The sequence below is a fragment of the Nematolebias whitei genome, chromosome 1 (assembly GCF_014905685.2).
Source record: "Nematolebias whitei isolate Nwh7 chromosome 1, NemWhi1, whole genome shotgun sequence".
Taxonomy (NCBI): Eukaryota; Metazoa; Chordata; class Actinopteri; order Cyprinodontiformes; family Rivulidae; genus Nematolebias; species Nematolebias whitei.
In genome coordinates this window covers 60,909,378-60,932,046 of record NC_056498.1, presented here as the reverse complement: position 1 = coordinate 60,932,046, position 22,669 = coordinate 60,909,378, and the positions used below count along the sequence as shown (strand labels likewise).

Here is a 22,669-nt window from a genome sequence, read left to right as displayed (position 1 = left end):
AGTCAAGGTGGAGGTGGGACTTCATCAAGGATTGGCTCCGAGCCCCTTCTTGTTTGCTCTGGTGATGGACCGACTAACAGAAAAAGTCAGACAGGAATCCCCGTGGACTATGATGTTTGTGGATGACATTGTGATCTGTGGTGAGAACAGGGAAAAGGTGGAAGAGAACTTGGAGAGGTGGAGGTATGCACTTGAAAGAAGAGGAATGAAAGTCAGCCGTAGTAAGACAGAATACATGTATGTGAATGAGAGGGAGGCCGGTGGAACAGTGAGGCTACAAGGAGCAGAGGTCACAAAGGTGCATGACTTCAAGTATTTGGGGTCCACTGTCCAGGAAAATGTGGAGTGTGGTAAAGAGGTAAAAAAGAGAGTCCAGACAGGATGGAGTAGATGGAGAAAGTTCCAGTAGTGATTTGCAACAAAAGGGTGTAGAGTTTACAAGACAGTGGTGAGACCATCTATGTTGTATGGTCTGGAGACAGTGGCAATGACAAAAGACAGGAGAAAGAACTGGAAGTGGCAGAAATTAAGTTGATGAGGTTCCTTAGGAGTGACAAGGATGGATAATATTAGGAATGAGCTAATCGAAGGTACAGCACATGTTGAACAACTGGAAAATAAAGTTAGAGAGGTCAGACTGAGATGGTTTGGGCATGTGCAGAGGAGGGACGGTGTGTATATTGGTAGAAGGATGTTAGAAATGAAGCTGCCTGGAAAAAGAAAAAGATGAAGGCCAAATATATGGACGCAGTTAGAGAGGACATGGAGGTAGTTGGAGTGAGGACATGAGGACAGAGGATGCAGAGGACAAAGTGAGATGGAGAAGGATGACTCACTGCGGAAACCCCTAAAGAGAGAAAAACCGAAAGAAGAAGTGGCATATCCCTCTACCTGGCAGCAGTGGTGCAGTTGGTAGAGCTGCCACCTCTCAGCGAGAAGGTCGCCGACTCATATCCCGGTCGAGGGGGGGGGGGGGGCATTCTGTGTGGAGTTTGTAGGTTTTCTCTGTGCATGTGTATGTTTTCTCTGGGTAATCCGGTTTCCTCCCACAGACCAAAAACATGCATGTTAGGCTGATTGATAACTCTAAATTGTTCCTAGGTGTGAGTGAGCGAGTGAATGGTTGTTTGTCTCTATGTGTCCCTGTGATGGACTTGCGACCCGTCCAGGGTGTACCCCGCCTCTCGCACAGTGACTGCCAGATATGGGCGCCAATTATCCCCGTGACCCAAAAAGGAAGAAGTGGATAAAAGATAATGGATGAATATCCCTCTACCTCTGTTTTGTGTCTGATAAGTCAATCAATCAATTATGCACCTCTTATTGAAGAAACCTACCCTTAAGTGTTTTTAATGTGTACAAACTCAAAATCACCTTCTTTTAAACAAGTATTCAAATGCTTATTTAAAAACTAATCAGATTTTTTCCAAAGTCTATTTAAAAAAAGCTCGCATGGTGATCCCAAAGACAAATTAGCACTTATTGACACTTACATTCTCTAACCTGACCTTAGGACTAATTTAAAATCAAACACAGTAGTAAAAAAGATAAAAAGAAAAAAGTTAAGAATATATATTTTAATCAATCTTACATCTATCATAATAAGATTTCTGATTAAAATAAGAATGATTTTTCAAAGCTTTAAAATAATCACTTCATCATTAAGCTGTTTTCCAAACAATCTTAATTGTGACTATATTTACATTAAAAAGTGCAATGATTTGTTGTTTTGGTTTTTCGTCTTTTGAGTTACTAATTTTTATTTTATTAGGAAATTATAAATGTATACATTTGGGGAAAAAAGTATTTTTCATCTTTTATTTCAGCCCACTTGTATTTTTTATTTTTATTTTTTGTGAGGCATTGTGACAAGGACTAAAATTGCATCACATACCATGATACCAGTAAGTATAATCTTGTGTGCTCAGACTGTGACACTTTCTTAATGAGAACGGCGTCTGTAGGAGAGCCTCCCACTACTGTCATCCTGCTGTTAAAACTCATCGTTTTCGCATTTAAACAAATCCTAAAACTTTATTTTAGTCAATTGGCTACACCAAGAAAATCCCAAAAGCCTTTCTTGGCCATTAGAGAAAGCTGTCAAAGCCACCATTAAGCCTGATGATCTATTTCTCTGACAGAACTTTGACCTGAGCGCTGGGACATCAGCTGACAAGCAGCTCTGTAGCTGATAACGAGATGCGAAAAGAAGTGAATGAATGAGAGGAAAGGAGGCGCCAGGAGAAAAGAATTAGAAGTGATACTGGAGGAGGAGAGGGATCCCGAAGTGATGGGGACAACAGGGAGGAGGGAAACGTGAAACTGAAGAAATAAAAAAAGAGTAAATGCTGGAGGGAGAATGTTTATCTGGATGTCACACTGAGAAATTAAATAGAAACTGTAGTGAGGAAGACAAAGTAATTTATTCGGAAAAGATGCAACATATCAGAATAACAAGAACCTTGAACCTGAATGTGAATTACCAGTTGAAGTGTGAGATAAGTATTATCACAAATTTATGAATACATAGGCAGAGTTTAAATTATGAAATGAATTGCTTTCAAACACTCACAACTACCAAAACAGCAACAAGAAAACAAGCAAACTAAAGTCTTGACATTATTTTGGATCACGATCATAGTGTTGTAGTACTCGAGACCGGTCTTAGTCTCAAGCCCGGTCTCAAGAACGCTTTTTGATGGTCTTGGTCTTGTCTCGGTCTCGGTACACTCATCACTAAACACGTGGTTGAAAATCTTTTCATTCCAAATAATTTCTTCATTGTCAGATAAGAACACTACGACGGAGCTTTAGGGCCACGATAAGAAAAAAACAATTAAAAGCCATAAAATTACGAGAATAAAGTCATACGAGAATTTTTTTTTCAGCTTTTGTTTTTTCCCCCCACAAGTCGCAACTGATTGACGTGACCTGTAGGCATGTGAGCAAATGACCAATCCGAAGCTAAATGCTCCTCACCTGCAGAGAGATGCGCTGCAGCCCATCAGAGCGTACCACCTTAATGTAAGCAGGTTCAAAGTCCTGATACTGATAATAATCTGATGTTGATGTGCTAATAGATTAAGTATCTCCTTATTTGTAAAACCAGCACCAAAGTACAACTTAAGATGCTCAACATTCTTCATTTTACCACAGTTAAAATGTGGTAAACAGCTGCTTTATCCTGTGGGAGTTCGGATAATATTACGACTCATTTAGCTTAGGATTGGTCATTTGCTACGCCTACTCGATTGACTGACAGGTCGGGTCGTGGATCTGACTCGTGGAAAAAAAAACACGAGAGTTGAAAGAAAAAAAGTCTTGTATGACTTTATTCTCGTAATATTGACTTCATTCAACTTTATTTTCGTAATACTAGGACTTTATTCTCATAATTTTATGGCTTTTAATTTTTTTCTTAGCGTGTCCCTAAAGCTTCGTCGTAGAATACAATTGTTTTAGGGGAAAATAAATTAAGCAGACTAATAGCAGATTAATTCAAACAGACATTTTTTAGGTAATTTAGTGAGTCTAAAAACAACAATCACTACAGCTTCTGTGTATAAACACTATCCTGGGAGGCGTTTGACCTCTCTGATTTCCTTTCATCCCAGTTGATCCTCATATTGCTTACGGAAACAGTCTCCCACAGGAAAGAATTCCCAGCATCGCTCCTGGTACATTTTCCACACATAGGATTCCTGCAAAGTCCACAGAGTTATTCGTCCAAACATCACATCAAATGTAAACAACCGTGAGCAGTATTAGATCAGTAAATTAACAAAGTAACAATGTTTTACTGTTAAGCACACCAAATTAACTTTTTTCACAAATTTCTTCTGCATCCCTTTAAGTCTGAGAAGATCACGTTAAAATGCTTCTGCTTGCCATGATCAGTTGTGTATTATCATATTGCAGAATCGAAATGCTAATTATTAGATAATGAAAAAGCTGAAAATTGATTGTTTTAAATGAGTAAACATAGAAGTTCTTATGCCTTTTTAGTGCACATCAGTCTTTGGAGATAAACTCCAAAAGGCACTAAAACAGAAAATATTTGTTGCATTTAATCACTTATTTTTTACTTGTGCAGCACGTCATGCGCAATGTTACAATTAAAAATATACCTGCAGAAATGTAAAGCTCAATGTGTGGTTTGAATGAAAAGGCAGAATATGAGTAAAAAAAACAAGCCATAATCGTAAGGGGCCCACCTGGCTTGGATTATTATCATTATCGTGCATTCCTCGGGCTTTAGAGGGATTGTGTGAATGCAAATGTGGTCTTATTGAAAAAGGTTACACTACAGTGTCATCATTATCATAGCAAATGCTGGAATTAATAGGTCACTGAGACATGGGGAAGTGTTGTGGATGAATATATTAAAAGACGTGATCTTTCTATGACAGTTAAATTGTGCAGCAGATTTTAAAGTGCCCACCTAATTCTCTTTTTTGGTGGGATCATGCAGTATGAAAGAAGAAACCATTTTCTACCTGCCCCGTGTGTTCAGTTTCATCCTTGTTAATAAGATACATCAGGAAAAACCTACAAGACACAGAAGAGAGAATAACCTACATCAAGGAGAAACAAAAACTGCATAATTTTCAGAATTAAGTTGAGTGAATACAGTCGTGCATTTCCAGCAGAAACCCAATCAGCTAACAGAGCTGTCAGTGGACGGTCAGGTTCAATGTGGGACGATACTGCACGACTGACAAGAACGAAGAAATACAAAAAAATGTAAATACTGAGAGTTAAGGGTTTGTTTGTTTTTTCAGGTAAACTTAAAATGTCACATGAAGTACCACTGAAGTAACGAGAAAAACAGTCAGACATTGAGAAGCTTGAAACACATGCAGGTTCCACAGTAATTAGCCTCAGTAAGCTTCTTTTTTTTTTTTTTTTTGCAGCAATTAGTGAATAATCAACGGTGCAACATGCAAAAATAACCAGTTTGACTTTTAGTGAAAGAGGAGTATTTTGACTCAGTGTTGTAAAAAAAAAAAAATATATATAGTTTTTTATTTTATCTTGACTGGAATTTCTATGCATTTTCTTACTTGGATCAATATTTGAGACTGAAATGTTTTCTGTGGTCCTGTTTAACATTAGAAATTGTTAGCAAGTTGTGGACGTATAGGCAGAGTATTCACACAACCTGTGAATTCTGCTTGCTTGTTTCTATTTTTATACTGTGTTCATGCATTTTGACCTTTTTAAGCAAAAGGGGAAAAAAATACAAGATTTTTGGCCTCTCCTCAGCCAACACAGTTAGGTCTTTTTCACGTCTCTGGTCTGTTTGTTATACAATATTCTACAGGAAAACCACAACAAAACTCAAATATATATGTATATTTATATACATATATACACGGTAGTCATTCGCTACTTCGTGATTCGACTTTTGCGGATTCGCTCTATCGCGATTTGTTTCAATACAGTACTGTACATAATTATTTTTTTTTTAAGTGCCACCATTTTGTAGTTTTCTTTCACTAAGCCCTCACTGTTTTGTTAGTCTAAAGAACTACGTTACCCAGAAGCCATCAGTTCACTTCCCAGAAGTCAACACTGCTTCCAACCACTGCTTGATGCAAACGGAAGGAAAGTTTTGCAACCAAAGTCAGAAGTAACGATAAGAAGCTCACAGAACTGGCAGGAGGAAAGTATCAAATAATTCTGAAGTTGAAGTCACCCTTCAAATTGTATCTTCACTGCTGAGTAGCTGCTGCAGTTGATCTGGACTCACTATGACCCGGATCCTGGGAGCTGCAGGCTTCAGCCTGGTTCTGGTCGTGCAGTGCTGGTCTGGACTGCGTCAGAGGTGATGGATTAAATCCTGGGCAGTCTTGCTCCTGGAGCAGCAATGGTGGGCTTCAGTCATGCAGCACCGGGACTTTTTTCATCTATCAGGTCGGACGGAGCCGAGCTGCTCCTGTTCTGCAGAGCCCTTGTAGTAAAAATTTGCAGCTCCTGTACATATAAGTACTGCACGTTGTTAAAATTTGTAGGTTTAAGAGTTTAGAGCACTGATTGTGGGCTTCATTGCTGCAGGATAGGTCTGCAGAAATGAACTGATTCGGAATAGAACAGAGTTGGACCAAAACCAGAGCTGTTGTTGTTTTGCAGAGCTAGTAAGTAAAATTTAGTAACATATGAAGTTAAAATGACTTAGTTTTAAGAGTTTAGAACATTCCAAGAGTGTGGGAAGGGTTTCTAAATCCTTAATAAAAAGTTTACTGTACTTGAACTTGAACTTGGACTACGGCATCCCTACTTCATGGTTTTTCACTTATCGCGTGGCTTCAGGGTACGGATCCCCCGCGATAAACGAGGGACTATTGTAGTAATAATGCACATGTTGGTGGCAAAACAAAAGGTTTAAGACAAGGAAGAGATTTGAATATGCTGAATATGAAACAAGACATTTCTTGCAGGAAAGACACACATTAGACAATAATCAGTAATCATTTGGAAACAATTAAAAAAATTCAAACACTGTATCCATTTTGGCTCAGATAGTGCATCAGAATTACCATAGATTGTTGAAAGCTTAATAAATAATTCATAATAAGTGCAATTAAAGTGTCATTTCAAATCTGTTGCATGTTATTTTGCAATGATAAATGTACACCATTTAGTCTACATGTAAACATACATATTTTTAAGTCGCATTTTAAGGAGCGAGTTTTAATACTTGTAAAATGATGATGTGACAACAAACAAGAACAAAAAAGCAATATAAACAACTCACAGATAGTTGGCCAAGTTGTGCTCCTGCAGAGTGTGAGTCTCAAAGCCATGAGGGACCGTATCAAAGTACTCACTTCCTATTCCACATATAAAACATTTGGTCTGCAGGGGGAAGACGAAAGACCTCGTTATCCACCCAACAAAAACACAGTATGTTATGTTGTTTATTTGTCATGTGCAGGTTAACAAAAGGTCAACAATGCAATGAAATGTTCAGGATGAGAAGAACCAATTAGGATTGGGAAAATATAAAAATTGAATTTAATTCCCACACATTAAAAAAAACGTGATTTGTGATTCAACTGTGGTGTTTGTTAACACACAAACAATACTTTACCAACATATGTGTAACATTTTTTTCCCTTCACAAAGTATTCTTAAGGTTTTTCAACATTGTTCAGATAGTACTCAACAGCGTAATTAGCTTTGCCCTATATTTGCAGGTAAAATGACAGAAAATAAACACTACTATGATGTTTGTTTTGGTTTTAATGCAATGTGTGAGCTGGGTCAGCTGCATTTAGAGAAATACATTGCAGGAGGATAACAGCAGCAGATGAACCACATATATCATTGCTGAGTGCAGTTAAGCATGATGCTGCTGAAATGTAACATCTGGGTGAAAGTTGTCAAATCAGTGGGGATGTTTTATGTTTTGAGACACATTCAGTGTCAAAAAGATCATTTGAAAACTATGAGTGCCATTTTTAATTACTTATGTCACGAAATGAATCTAAATCTAACCACATACTATTATGCTGTTTTGTAAAACCTCGGCTTGCTTCTGTTCTCTTTAGCCCTCGGAAATTTATAGCACATTTTGCTTTTGCTTGATCTCCTTGAATCTGTTTTCCAGTCCGCTGAACTGTAGCTGACCGCCATATCTCATTCATTATTTTTTTGTGAATGTAAAATGAAACAGACTGCACTGAAACTGCTGAATGTTTGTGACAACGAGTGATCAGCTTCTTTTTTTTTTTTTTACATTAGCTTGTCAGAAACCCTGCTGCTTTATTTTCCCCTCCACTTTGATTATCAGAGATGCATTCTTGATTTATCTGTATTTCCTGCATTTGATTGTTCTCACTACAAACTTTACCTTTTACTGAGCCTGTCTCTATATTTCCACCATGCTTTTTTTTTTTTTTGCACCATGTGACACAACATAGCTATGTGCATGAACAACTTCTGGATGTAAATCTGCTTACACAGTGCCAGCAATACAGTTTTATAGACGGAAAAAAAAAGAACATCTTCATGCGCATGTGATCTTAAATTACTGAGCTTTAAGTATATGTCAGAAACAAATTCATTAAAATGCATTTTTTCATGTATGCCAATGATACTTTGGGTCACCATAGTGAACTAACTCGCACGAAGGCTTGGCAATTGTTTCTACGCCAGATGCCTTTCCTGACACAACTACAGACCATCGAGCTACCACAGCCATCTATGTGGAGCAAAGAGCTGCCATCCAGGGTGCCCGAGGGAGTAGATGGTGGGGGTTAAGGGTCTTGCTCAATGGCCCAGAGTGGAGCAAATGAGGGTGGAGACAGGTGTGAGTGTTTCACCTTTCCACTCACACTTTGTTGTTTTCAATCTAATATATATATATTAAGGATGCACAATATTGAATTTTTGGCCGATATCCGATATGCCGATATGTTAAATCTTATTTTGCCAATAACCGATACCAATACCAATATTTTTTTCCCCTAGACCTACTTACAGATACTATGTAGCTTTTTCTGCTGTGGAATTAAAATACTACATTATTCTGCATGGTCTTCGTCAGTGTGGCATGTTACCAAATGCAGATGTCAAAAAGGGGGTTGAAAATGATGTAACACTTCAACTTGGATTATGTTTAATGTCAAATTTATTCATGACATTTACTCTAACACAATGACAACACTTGAACAGTGCAAATTTGTAAATTTTCACAATTCTAAACTCAACGACGTGTGTGATGTCATAACGTGCTGGCACTGCAGGCATCCTTGTCACTGGGTTGTGTGTGTATGTATATATATATATATATATATATGGATGGATAAGCAAATATCACACACAATTTATTCATGACAATTAAATGTTAGAACCCCTCATTTGAACAAATGCTACTCATTTATTAGAACCGTGCATGTCTCGGTTATAGTTACATGTTAATTATCCTTTCATTGTAATATTCATTGCAAAATCTGAATAGCAAAAGTTATCAAAGTTATGGAAAATGAAAAGGTCTCCGCTTGTCTTAGGTTAGAGGTGTGCATGTTAGAAATTGTTTTTGATGACAGTCATTTTGTCACATCTCACCTCCATGTCCTCTTTCACCTGTTCCTGTTGGTCTCGAAGTTCTCCAAAGGCATCAATTATTAAGCCTAAAAGATGGACAAAAATGTGCGTCTGGCAACGAATGCATGTGGTGTCATTTTGTACAAACAAAAGTTCAATCTGTGGAATGAAGAGTTTCACAGCTCTTTCCAAACACACAAAAAAAATCATGACGTGTTGCACTCCAGTAATCAAAATGGATTTGTACTGTAGGTTTCCCAAAAATATGCAATGTACATTTATTACATGTGTACACTTTGTCAGGCTCAGTAGAGACAAACATGACTCACCCTGAATGATGGCCAGGAGGATTACAATGACAAAAAAGAAAAACGTAATGTCAAAGATGATTCGTTCCACCTCAAACTCATCTCCAGCCGGATCAGCAATCTCATCACCGATTCCCCCACCAGCACGCACCCCCACATACATGTGAAACATGTAACACTGTAAAAACAGAAGCATTGTGTAGTTGGCATAACATGTAGGAAAATAACCCTTTTTTTAAATAATATTTATGAATGTTTTCAGAATGTCTTTAAGATAGGATGTAAAGAGAATTCTGCTACTTCAAAAACAAGTGTTGTCCTCAGAAAATACTTTCTGGAGAAATTTCAAGCAGCAGAACACGATTGATTTTAGGTGCCTTCATGCTTTCTCCTCTGCTCTGCATTTGGTGAGCATTTGGAGGAGCAAGCAGCATTTTATACAAATCAACAGAGTAGTACTCCTTTCAATCAATAATCTTCACCTTATAACCTGTTGCTCAACAAGGAATTTACGTACAAATATGAGGTGAGAAAAATTTCCATTTACGTTGTCTGGCACAGGCTGTACTGTGCTTGTGAATACAAAGGACGGCTATTTTCACAAGTAACTAGAACAAAATTGAAACTGAATTTGTAGAAAGGTGGGGACGGATATTTCTCCTCATGTTTTCAGTGTCCAAAGGTTACAAACGTCATTGGTATTCCAATAACGGGATAGAGATTTTAAATTACTGTCATTTAGGCCTGATGATCAACAACAGAGTGAATGTGACTGATGATTCACGACAATTTTCCCTGCCTCCAATAATAGAGTTTATTCAAATGCTATCACAGCACATCCGCCTGCCTACGTGACTGACAGCAGAGTCCACAGTAGAATAGAGCGGGTGGATGGGTGTGAATGCTGTGAATGGGCAAACAAAGGGGTATTCTTGATGCTTCAGGGTCTGTGTTTAATCAATGTGTTTCTCATCTGAAGGAAAAATACAAGAAGGATAAAGGGAGGGTTGCTTTCATTTTAGAATTGGGGATCACTCATATCGTTCTTTACCTTCCTCAGTCTGAAGTATAGGGAAATGAGATGATGTATAGTGTGTTGCGGAAAGATAAATATGGTGGAAAGAGAAAGAGGTACAGCAGGGCTTAATTTGTAAACCAAACGATGCTGGAATACAAATAGTGATGGGGGGGGGGGGGGCGTTAGGGGTGTGTGTCTGGGGGTCCTCCCCTGAGAATTTTGAATAAAGTGGATGTCATTTCCTGCATTCTGATGTATTTTACAAAAGTTTATTACAGTAGATTAACATGAAACAAAAGATGTGAACTCAATTATTGAAATATCTCTGACTGCAAAGCGTTTGTCATGAAGCTCTGCAGGTAAGGGGCATTAACTTCAGGACAAATTGAGGTTGCTGATTGTTCAGTTGCTGACGTGCCTACTAGACCTGTCATGATAACAAATTTAGCTGGGCAATTAATTGTCTAAGAAATTTTGCGATAAACGATAATATTGTTTGAAATTTAGTAATAATTAATTGTCAAATTTTAGAAGAAATGTTGATTTGTTTTGAGTGTAGTATCTTTTATGACCACCTGATGGCAGGATTAAACTGTTTGAACCAAAGGACGGATAGTTGAGCGGGTCTCTAAGAAAAATGGGAGGTAGTGCCCTTGATGTGACATGAGCTAACATGGTGACATGGTGGACGCTCGGTGATTTGAGCTCTTTAGCATAGCATTTTTCACACAAAGTGTTTAATATAAATCAGTAAACAAGTTCTCAGCTTCATTTTACATAGAAAAACAACTTTTTACACGAAGGCACGGGTTTCAGCCATGAATTTTGGAGCTTCGACAAGACGGAGGTTTATTCCCTAGGTTGGTCTGTTAGCTTAGCTCGTAGCTTAGCTTCTCATCTTAGCTCCTTTTAACAATCCAAAAATGTGATTTTGGATGGTTAAAACAAATTTTAAAGAGAAACGAGAAAGGGAGGGGTCAGTGAAGAGCACCGGAGTTGAGCCATGTCTTCAGTAGAAAGAGACACAAAGAAACGATAAAGACCGTATCTAAAAAAGTTAAATCTGGTCCTCTGGACATTAAAAAAAATAAAATTGTAGAAATGTTTCGTCTTGGACTTGCGACCCGTCCAGGGTGTACCCCGCCCCTTGCACAGTGATTGCTGGACATGGGCACCGGCGACCCCCGTGACCCAAAATGGAACAAGCGGGTAAAGATAATGGATGGATGGATGGATGGATGGATGTTTCGTCTTTCATCTGAAAGACTTCTTCAGTCTGAGGTGCTGTATTCTGTACAACAGACTGTACCCAGGGGAGGCCACACCTAGTCTGTATGGTTTACCTAAAATCCACAAACAAGGTGTACCTTTAAGACTAATTGTTAGCATGATTAACTCTGTCACTTACAATGTTTCCAAATATCTGGCGTCTGTACTCATCTCTTTAGTTGGTAGCTCAGAACACCACATACAGAACACTATGGACTTTGTGGATAAGGTGAGGGATGTCATCATGGAGACTGATGAAACAATGGTCTCTTTTGATGTCACATCACTCTTTATGTGCATTCCTGTTGATGCAGCAGTAGTGGTGATCAGTTTAAGATTAAAATCAGACACCACTCAGAGCAGCAGGACCATGCTTTCCACAGAACAACTGTGTCAACTCTTGAAACTGTGTCTGCAGTCAACCTACTTCACATATGGGGGCCAATATTATAGGCAGAAACATGGGTGTGCTATGGGGTCTCCAGTTTCTCCTATTGTGGCCAACCTGTACATGGAGGAGGTAGAAAAGAGAGCCTTGACATCCTTTTCAGGGACAGCACCAAGTCATTGGTTCAGGTATGTTGACGACACCTGGGTTAAAATCAAATCTCAGGAAGTCCAACATTTTACTGACCACATCAACTCTGTGGATAAATACATCAAGTTCACACGAGAAGATGTAAAAAATGGCAGGTTGGCTTTCTTGGACTGTGAGGTCTCAGTTTCTGATAGAGGACATTTGCAAACTGGGGTGTACCGCAAACCCACCCACACTGACCAGTATTTGACTCCCATCACCCTTTGGAGCACAAGTTAGGAGTCATCAGGACTCTGTACCACAGAGCAGACAGTGTCCCCACTAACTCAGGAGCCATGCAGAAGGAGAAATCCCGCACAAGACAGGCTCCAGAGCAATGTGGATATCCTAACTGGGCCTTCCTGAAAGCAGAGAAGAAACCCAAACAGGACTCCAGCCAGTCATCAGGTGAAAAGGAGGAACCCAGACCAGTGGTCATTCTGTATGTTGAGAGAGTATCAGAGAAACTGAGATGTTTATTTTCTAAACATAACGTCCCAGCAGCTTTTAAACCCCCAAAACGCATTACGGCAAAGACTGGTTCATCCCAAAGATCCAGTCCTCCAGCACAAACAGAGTAATATTGTGTATGCTGTTCAGTGTCAGGAGGGCTGTGATCAGTCTTACATCGGGGAAACTAAACAGCCACTGGCCAAAAGGATGGCCCAGCACAGAAGATCAACATCATCAGGCTAGGACTCTGCGGTCTACACTCATCTCCAGGCCAGCGGTCACTCTTTCAAAGATGAAGATGTTCACATCCTGGACAGAGAGGAACAATGGTTTGAGAAAGGAGTAAGGAGGCCATTTTTGTGCAAAGAAACCGTCCATTGTTAAACAGGGGTGGAGGCCTCCGGGTTCAACTGTCCCCCTCTTACAATGCTGTTATTGCTAGTATCACTCAGCCCTCTGTGAACAGTAAACAGCCATCAGTGTGCTAATGATCCATTGTTAGGCTGATGGTCCTTCTTGATTATGTGAGCAGCTGGTTTTGGTTGTCAGCAGCAAACTGGTTGACCCAATACGAGAAGGTGCTATTTATAAGACTGAGCTGAATACAGCACCTCAGACTGAGGAAGTCTTTCGGATGAAAGACTAAACGTTTCTACAATTTTGTTTTGTTTTGTTTTGTTTGTTTTTTAATGTCCAGAGGATCAGATTTAACTTTTTAGATTTATCTACCTGGATTATTGAGCATGCATCAGGATAAAGATGGTAAATGAAAATGAGGTTGACAATTTTCATTCATCATGCGATTCATTGAATTATTGTTTATTGCGACAAGCCTAGTGCCTACTGAATTGATTGACAGGTGGGTCGAGGATTCGACAACTGCAAAAGAATAATCATAGATTTTACTGGCCCATTTAAGATTGTCATAATTTATTCCATATTTATTCAATATTTTGGTGAATCTAAGGTGGAGACGCTATATTGAAGCGCAGACAGAGCGACTCAACCTCAGTCTGTCAGAGTACACCTACGTCCTCTGGCTATACTGTGGATAAAGCACCTGCAGCTCCTCAGTCAATTGATCATAGGGCATTTGTCAGGCAGGTGCCCTCCCTGGGACAACAAGCGCAGCTCTGTTTTTGGCCACACTAGAAAAAACTGCCTAATAGAGAGTTAGAATTTGAATTTAGAGTTTTGTCACTTGCTTAGAAAAGAGTTGCTCTCAGTCCTCCTGCTCAATTCAGAGAAATGTCCTGGTCGCTGCGATATCGCTTCAAACACTTGACTGCATGACAAATCTCTTTATGAGCTGAGATCATCGTCACTTTTTTGTAGTTCAGATAATCCTGCAGTGATTCACACATCAGATGGTTCGCAAAAGCGCAGGAACTTAAGCGTAGCGCAAAACTTTAATTATACTTTTGTGTTTTTTAATAAAATTGCCCATGACTGAACTTTTAGGGGCAGAGATTTTTTTTAAGAGTAGAAGTGGAAATGCAAAGCGACACCTCTGATGTGATATTAGGAAGCTCATTATGTTTAAAATTAGTGTTTATGTAATAATTTTCAGATTACATATAAAATATAGGTTTTATTAATTCAAGGCAGTCATATTTGTTCATAACTTTATTATTATTATTAGGCTAGGGTTACCGGATCCAAGCAAACCGTTGCCAGAATGCACCCTGTCAAAATAAGAGCGTTCGATCCAGCTCAAATTAAGCTGTATTATTGTACCTGGATACAGTGAAATTATGTTCAGTCGTCCGAAAACATGTAAAAGGGTCAGTTCCTGTGCACATTTAACTCACTGTAAGCATATCGTTGCACTTCATGTCTTCAGTTTCCTGGTCTTTGCTCTTCTTGTAAAACTTCCTGAAGAAATTAAAGGCTACGACGGTGTAGAGATACACCACAACTGCCAGCAAACCCACAGTCAGCACCAACTGATAATCAACAAAACGAGACAAAAGAAGAGGGGCTTCAAAACAAAGCTTCCTTGTGGGAAATCTCAGTGTATGCAGACATTATACCCATTCTGACTGCAGTTATGAAAAAACGGGTAGAGAAATAGGGCTCAAACACACACACCTGTTTCCCATTATGTGTGACAGAGGACAGGATGGTACGAAGTGTCTTAAAACCCATGGCGATGTCCAAAAGATGGGCAGCAAAGAAGAAGTTGTTATAATGACCCAGAACTGACATGGTCATGTACCAAGTCAAGTATAAAAACGACTAATGCATACAAGCAGAAAGAGACAAAAACAACAAATATTAGATCACAAGAACAGAGATAAATGTGTATTTTAGATAACGTTCAACCACAGGAAATTACCTCCATCACCTTCGCAGCATGTGCAATTGTATCAAACTACATCTCACCACAGGCGATTTAATCATTAAATATGAAACATGTTTTACACAAGATGCTTAGTCATAATGTAATATTAGCTTTTATAAATTAAAGGAAGTGGCATCTTTATCTTTCCTTTGGCATAAGCCAAGCGGGCAAAATTAAATTAAGGAAAAACCATAAAAACACTGGAAGCAAACTCACATTGTCTGTGAACACAACGCCTAGTTTCCACACCTGGTACTTCACGTCAACGGAGTTAACTCTGAAATAAATAGCATGACCACGACAATACACAAAATATACGAGAATCAGGAAAATGGGGTCATCATGTACATGAATGAAATGAGACCTCTTTGAGCTACAGTGTGTTCTCTAAAGGAAAGTGTTTCTGATGTGACAACTTCTCAGAATGTCCTGTTCTTCCTGAAGTACAACACGACGTTCTGAGACCTTCTTTTGTCAGGCCATGTGTGAGGCAACAAACAGAAACACACATTCTAAAAGACAACTAAATCATATTGGTGAAATAGTTCATTATAAAAATATTGGCCATCAATAATTATTTATTTATCTGAAATGTTAATTCAAGTTGGTGCCACACAACCTGCAGGAGTCAGAGTTGCTGCATATCAGATGGACTGTTTTTGGAAAATGTATTCACAACAGAAAGGGCAGTATTGATTTCATCATTTGGATGTTGTTTTTGCCTAAACACCAGGTTGTTTGTATGCTAATGCACTGCACAGGTGTAAAACATGGCAAACACCACTGCAAGCTGCCTGTTTCATCAAATAAACTACAGTATTTTTATAATAAGACTGCACGTTTTATTCTGATTCTGATATTCTTGATCCTGCAAAATTGTTCACCGTCAAGAATCTACAACCTAAACCAAATGAATATGAAACAAGACCTCTGATGATGCAGAGCTGGAGATTTTAAAATCAGTTCTCTACTTACAGAGCACTCCAGGTTGTGTCTCTGAGCCTCTTCTTATCTGCTGTTTCAGAGCTGAAGTCCAAAGCATCTTGGTCCAGACCTAACAGTTCGTTGATCTTCTCACAGCCGTAAAAGTCACCATATTTATCCATCACCTAACACAGCAAAATGCCAGGTTTAAACATAGTGTCTTTATTTTTTATTTTTTTCCTTTTCATTTTTTTAACAAAGCATGACAAGTGAGAGCAGAAAGTAATTGGCCGCATTGTCTGCAGTCAGTCATAATGAGATGGCAGCTTAGTTCCGCTGACAAGAAGACGGTGCTGCTGATGCAGTACCACCTCGTGAAGAAAAGACTAATCTGATACCAGTATTCAAGATGCATAAAGATTTAAAGTGATCAAAACTGTTGCTCGTGCATTTAAGTAAATGAATCAAGACTATTGTGATCACTTGGTTTATCATGAATATGGATTGATTGAGGCTTTTGCTTCTGCTTTTATGCATGATGCGTTAAACAGTGCATCAGCTATGAAAAAAAAATAATAATTTTTGATCTCAATAAGGAGCAGATGAAGTTTTCTTATTGAGCTGTTGTGGCTTTATTAGATGTAATGTCACTCGTTTAATTAAAGTAAAATGAGAGCCAGTCACAGTCTGACTTTCTTACAGAGTCTGTATCATCTCAAACAAAATCACTTTAATTCACTCACTCACAAGCTCACTTCAACTGTGAATTATTAAAGAATCAAACTATTTTACCATCAGATACACTGTGGGGTCTTGCGGTGATGCAATGCACAGTAATAAATGCAAGGTGTAAGTGACGGATTCGTTTTATGTACACAAAGTGTCCACGCTGGAAGACCAAAAAACTTAAAGTGCTTAAAGTCAAAGTATTTTTTCCTAAAGACATTATGTACTTTCACTTCATTTAATGTGTTTGTATAGTACCCAAGTTATTTAAAATACATTATGAAGGAAGGCGCAGGGCAGCACGGTGGCGCAACTGGTAGAGCAGCTGCCTCTCAGCGAACAGGTCCCTGGTTCAAACCCCGGTCCAGGGACCCTCTGGGTGGAGTTTGCATGTTCTCTCCGTGCATGCGTGGGTTTTCTCCGGGCACTCCGGTTTCCTCCCACAGACCAAAAACATGCATGTTAGGCTGATTGGTAACTCTAAATTGTCCCTAGGTGTGAGTGAGAGAGTGAATGGTTGTTTGTCTCGTTTGTCTCTATGTGGCCCTGTGATGGACTTGCGACCCGTCCAGGGTGTACCCCGCCCCTCACACAGTGATTGCTGGACATGGGCACCGGCGACCCCCATGACCCAAAATGGAATAAGCGGGTAAAGATAATGGATGGATGGATGAAGGAAGGCTCGAGGATATTACCAAAAAGCACAGTAATTTCTGCCAAACTATTAGTCTGAAAGTAGAACCACTCGGGTAAACTATCTTTCGCACAGCTGAGAATCACCAAAGCATCTAATTTTTTTACATAACATTTATTATACAGTATATGAAAAACACATTTTTACCATCAACCTACAGTTTTTGTTAATATTTGAATCATCAATATAATTACAAGCCTCATTTTCAAGACAGAATTAATGACAGTGATTTTATAAATTCTTACCTTCCTTTTTACAAATTTATCCCAGTAATTACTTGGAAATGATCTGAAAAAAGAAAAAGCAATATAGTATTTTTAGTCATGTAACATTAACTGGTTTAATGACTGTACTGCTTAGCTAGCAAGTTTAAACAACAAACAATGATATATATATATATATATATATATATATATATATGCACACACACACAAAAGCATATATTTATACCAAATTAAATGAAGACACTGTAAACGTACGGTGTGTTAATGGCCAGTCTGTCCCACTGTCCTTTGACGTCCTCCTCTGGAGGCTGCCACGTCACATACAACCCATCAAACTCCATTCTGCGCGCCACGTCCTTCTCACGTTTGAAGATCAATAACGGCACCTTTCAGAAAGAATGCACTGGAGTAAAACCTTTACCATTAAGTTAATAAAAAATAAACAAATGCTGGCGAAGACGGTAGCTGACAGCAGGTGTTATTCTGCGGTCATTCTATAGTTTTAAATAAATGTCTGACTGTAAATGTTGGGAAGAAAATCACTCAAAAATAATGAAAGTATTTCAATATACGTGTGCAGAAGCATAAAATCAAGTCTGTGTACCTTGAGGCAGTAGTAACCAATAATGCAACAGAAGGAGATGATCGTGTGGAAAACAGCCAGGAAATGGAGAGACGGCTCCATGTATCCGCTGGTTTCTTCCAGCACAAAATAAACTCGGCTGCTGTTGTCATCTTTTATAAGAGAGCCCAGTTGTTTCCCGTTTACAGCTGTGGTCACTTTTTCCTCCTCACTGGAAACAGGCGAGGGTGTGACCTGGGAACAAAGACAAGGAGAAGGACGATGCATAGTTTAGACTTTTGATTCTGCAGTTTCACCTCTTACTGTGTGAACGCTTATGAAGCATCCACACTATTGTGATCCCTTTTTCTTCTGTACGTTTTTCGGCATCTTTCTCGTTCCACAATTTTTGTGCTATTTCAACGAAACATTCAGCTCTTTCAGGGCAATCCTGGTATGACTTTTGGCATTGGTGCAAGCTTTTTGAAATATTTAGCCTTTTATGACACTTTTTTTCTCATAGAAAATGAAATGAGCTCATTTTACATCCTTCAAAACCTTTAGATCTTTTTGCAACCTTTTACTGCTCCTTTTACATTTTGTTCTAGTTCAGCTTCTTTCAGCTTACTTTTGCTAACCTTTTTCCAGCTACTTTCAGCTGTTTTGTGATCCTTTTAGATTTTTTCTGCCAACTACAAGATTTTTGTGCCTTTTCTAACTTCTTTCAGCTAATTTGAGCTTATTATGCTCCTTTCAGCTCATTTATGCAAGTTTTAGCTTATCTGCTATTTCAGCTACTATTTATCAGTTTTATGCTCATTTTAGGTTTATTGGCTAATTCCACATTTTGTACTCATTTCAGCTTTTTTCAGCCTAATTCAACAAAAATGTGCTCTCACTTTTTCCTTCTAGTATTTTAAGGTTCTTTCTGCTTTTGTAGCTATTTTTCAGCTGTTTTTAGCAAATTTCTGCTTTATTCTAATAACTTCTACTTTTTGTGTTTATTTTCAGCTACTTTTTAGCCATTATATTTCCTAATTTCAGCTTTTGTAGCTAATTTTTTAATTTGTGTGCTTATTTCTGCTTATTTAAACCAACTTCAGCAAATCAATCAACCTTTATTTATACAGGTAAATCCCATTGAGCCTCGAGGACTCATTTACAAGAGCGACCTGATTTCAACAAAGAAAGATGACAAATATGTGTTATTTCTGCTTTCTTCTGTTAACTTGGGCTTGTTCATCCATTTCTGCTAAATTTCAGGATGTATTTAGCCAATTTCAGTAGTTTTTCAGCAAGTTCTTCAGCAATAAGCATTCACACTGCATTACACAGGAAATGCAATTTCTCTACCTTGCAGTCAGATCATGACAACTTGTCCCAATTTTCAAACAGACTGTTACAGAAAGCATATTGCACAGAAAAATAGCTGTGACCGAAAAAAAAAAAACATTGGGATATATATATATTTTTTTAATGTATCTTATTAAATTACCATTTAGTTTGGTCTTATTGCTGCTTACTTTGTTGTAATTAAAACCAATGAAATCTCATTTTATATAAAAAATGAAGTCCTTTCCAAAGAAAAATACTTGTTTGACATGATTAATGATAGAATGACTGGACAGGAAATTCTTTCTGAAATACGTCATAATAAAAAAGTAGCGTACCTCAAAGTTAACTCACCTTGAAAAACAGAAGGATGAAGTTGATTGCAAAGGCAACAAACAGCGCCAGCAAACGCATGTTGTAAAAATTCCTTGCAAAGTAGTTCTTGGGGGGAAACAAATGGGTGAATGTAATCTGATGGAATCCACTTTTACCTTTTTATATTTTTATAAGACATTTCAAGACTCAAGTATGCATCCTTATCTGTGTTATGTACAGTATGTATGTTGTGTGTTAGTGTCTTTGTTTTACCAGAAGACTCTTGGTGTGCGAGCTTATCACCCAGAGAGCAGATTGTTGGCTCTGTTGTCCCTTTTGCCTGTTTGAGCATCTCTTGGTTCTCCATTTCATCTTTTCAGTCGTATTCCCAGCTTTCTTCTCAGTTTTCTCCCTTTCGTCATAAATCCAAATACAAACAGAGTGAAGGTCAAAGAGATTAAATTTGAAAAAAGTAAGACAGATAATTAGATAAGATGTTAACCTTATGACAGTTTTATTTATTTGATGAATCATGGGCCACAATTCTACGTATTGGTATTAACTTTTGCCTTCCAATTATTTCTAAGCCCACCACAAACTATTTTCAGCTTTTCTTTTTCAGGAATGGCCCAAAAGTTGCATAGCTATGGATAAATTAACCCCCCCCCCCCCCCCCCACACACACACACACACAGGTTTGTTTTGCTATCTTTATGGGGCCTTTGCATTGACTTCCATTCATTTTTCATTCATGTCTATAGCCTAACCATGACCTTTATCCATAACCTAACCATTACCAGTACATACCTAACCCTAAACCTAACACATCCCCAATTCACACCTTAGTCCTAAATAGCCCCTAACCCACCAACGGGACTTCTTCTTATGGGGCCCGGGCTTTGGGCCCCATAAGGAGCAGTTGGTCCTCACAATGCAGTATAAGTTGGAAAAATGGGCCTCACAAAGTAGCATAAACAAGGACACATACACACACACACACACAAAAAAAAAAAGTAAGAAACTCACTCTTTATATTCAAACTCTGGCGTTTTGTCAGTTTCTTTTCCCTCTGGATCTAAGTGGTGCTTTGACAGCTGCCATTGCAAATTGCGTAGAAGAAAAAAAAAAACACATTTACAATAATCCTCAGAATATCTGTTTAAAATATTAATTAATATTAGTGGCACTACTACTAATAACCAAATATGTCCTTCATACCACTTCCTGGTGCTCTGATACATCAGTGTTCACAGCTGCTGTAGAGGTGGTGTTGAACAAATCTGTCAGACTGTCAGTGAGATCCTGAGTTACCAGTCGGTACTGACCTCCCTCCTTCTTCAATTTGAGACCAAAAATGTCTGACAACCCATCCACCTCTCTGGTAAATGTCTCAGATGCCATCTGCCCGATCACCCTCAATTCTGTCTGGGATGAGAAACTGGCAGAGTACTTCCTCAGTCTATCGACACCATTTGGCACCTCCATGACCTCATCAAGAGTCGGTTCAAGGATACCACCAATCAGGTCAGACATCCTCATTCTTTTAGCTCTCTCTACGAGTCCACCGCTGACAAAGATTATGTACAGGACATACATAATGCTGTGAACAACAACATAAATGCTCTGGACCTGGGCCATGCAAATCAGCCTCAAGAATAAAAAAGGTGTTGTAAGAATATCTTTCAAAGTCATTTTCATCAGTGTTCTCAAGTTTTTCACAGATAGTAGACATGTTGGCAACGTCCACCAGTTATAAATAAATCCTGTTCCCTTGTTGTTCGCAGAGCCATCTTCCCCCACTTCGTCTTCTTGCTTTCCAGTACACTTCTCTCCAGTGTTGGAGGCAGAAATCTGGGCTGCAAGCTGCATTTCAAAGATGGTGTCTTCGCAGAAATTGACAAACATCTCCATTTTCTCCTTCTCTCCCCCCTTATTGACAACATCAAAAACAAACTGCCTCTTGGACTCTTTGACCTGGGGTTTCTCCCACTGTGTACGGCTGTATTCACTGATCTCAAAGTAAACACGTTCAAAGCGTTTCCCACTGCCAAGGATCTCAATGCGCCCAAGACAAGGCTGGAAGTAAGTCAAGATGCAATCTGCCAATTCCATGAATGTCTTCAGTCTGGAATCCTTGGGCATGTGTTCGGATAAATTGGTGAGAAGCACAGCGATGCTGAAGCCGATGTCTTTTGCCGGCTCGTGAAAGCGATCTACAAAGGCCTCGTATTCCACCGTTTGACCATCATTCGTCTCAACACAGGATAGCAGGAAGTGAATCTCAGCTTGAGAGAACCGTTTGCAGTTTTCCATGGCTTTCTGGAAGTTTTTCTTGCATATGATGCCCATACAGTCAGGGTCATACTCTCTGAAGCCCTCTGAGGATGTGAGGTCTTTCAGTTTAAGGAACATGTCAAAAAACTTGAGGATCATCTCCACATTCCCTGATGATTCCACCAACATATCCACCATCTGCTTTCCGATTGTTCCATTGATAATGTTACCTGCAGGAAAGAAATAAAACTAAAAATGGTAACTCAACACAGACTGTAAATGAAATAAAATCCATCTGGTTGCAAAAGGGAAGCTAAAACAGAACTGCATAACCATAAGTGACATACAACTAAGAGTTGCTGTAGAATTCAGTTAAATTATCTTATACAATACCAAGTCAATGTATTCTTTGGCAGTAACCATTAAAATATAATTCACACGTTCTGACAAATGTTCATATGCATGTGTTAAAAATTATTTCCATCAGCAGACAGAAATAGACATGCACCTTACTAACCAAGCTAGCAACACAGTTTGATGATGATAAGGTAAACCATGAAAATATGAGTGACAAAAACTTTTTAAACATTCTATATAA

The 22,669-nt window shown here is 38.7% G+C and overlaps 1 protein-coding gene across 1 annotated transcript in view; it reads right to left on the bottom strand.

Moving 5' to 3' along the window:
* Nucleotides 1–3,605: 3,605 nt before the first annotated feature.
* The window catches only part of ryr2b (ryanodine receptor 2b (cardiac)), an 89,416-nt gene continuing 70,352 nt past the window's right edge, over nt 3,606–22,669 (bottom strand). Inside the window, 17 exon segments of the mRNA XM_037697543.1 lie at nt 3,606–3,701; nt 4,497–4,548; nt 6,758–6,858; nt 9,073–9,137; nt 9,381–9,537; nt 14,488–14,622; nt 14,768–14,914; nt 15,237–15,297; nt 15,996–16,129; nt 17,610–17,652; nt 17,844–17,974; nt 18,193–18,405; nt 19,837–19,923; nt 20,071–20,209; nt 20,824–20,891; nt 21,016–22,306; nt 22,308–22,366. Of these exon segments, the coding sequence (XP_037553471.1) occupies nt 3,606–3,701; nt 4,497–4,548; nt 6,758–6,858; nt 9,073–9,137; nt 9,381–9,537; nt 14,488–14,622; nt 14,768–14,914; nt 15,237–15,297; nt 15,996–16,129; nt 17,610–17,652; nt 17,844–17,974; nt 18,193–18,405; nt 19,837–19,923; nt 20,071–20,209; nt 20,824–20,891; nt 21,016–22,306; nt 22,308–22,366 (2,979 nt within the window).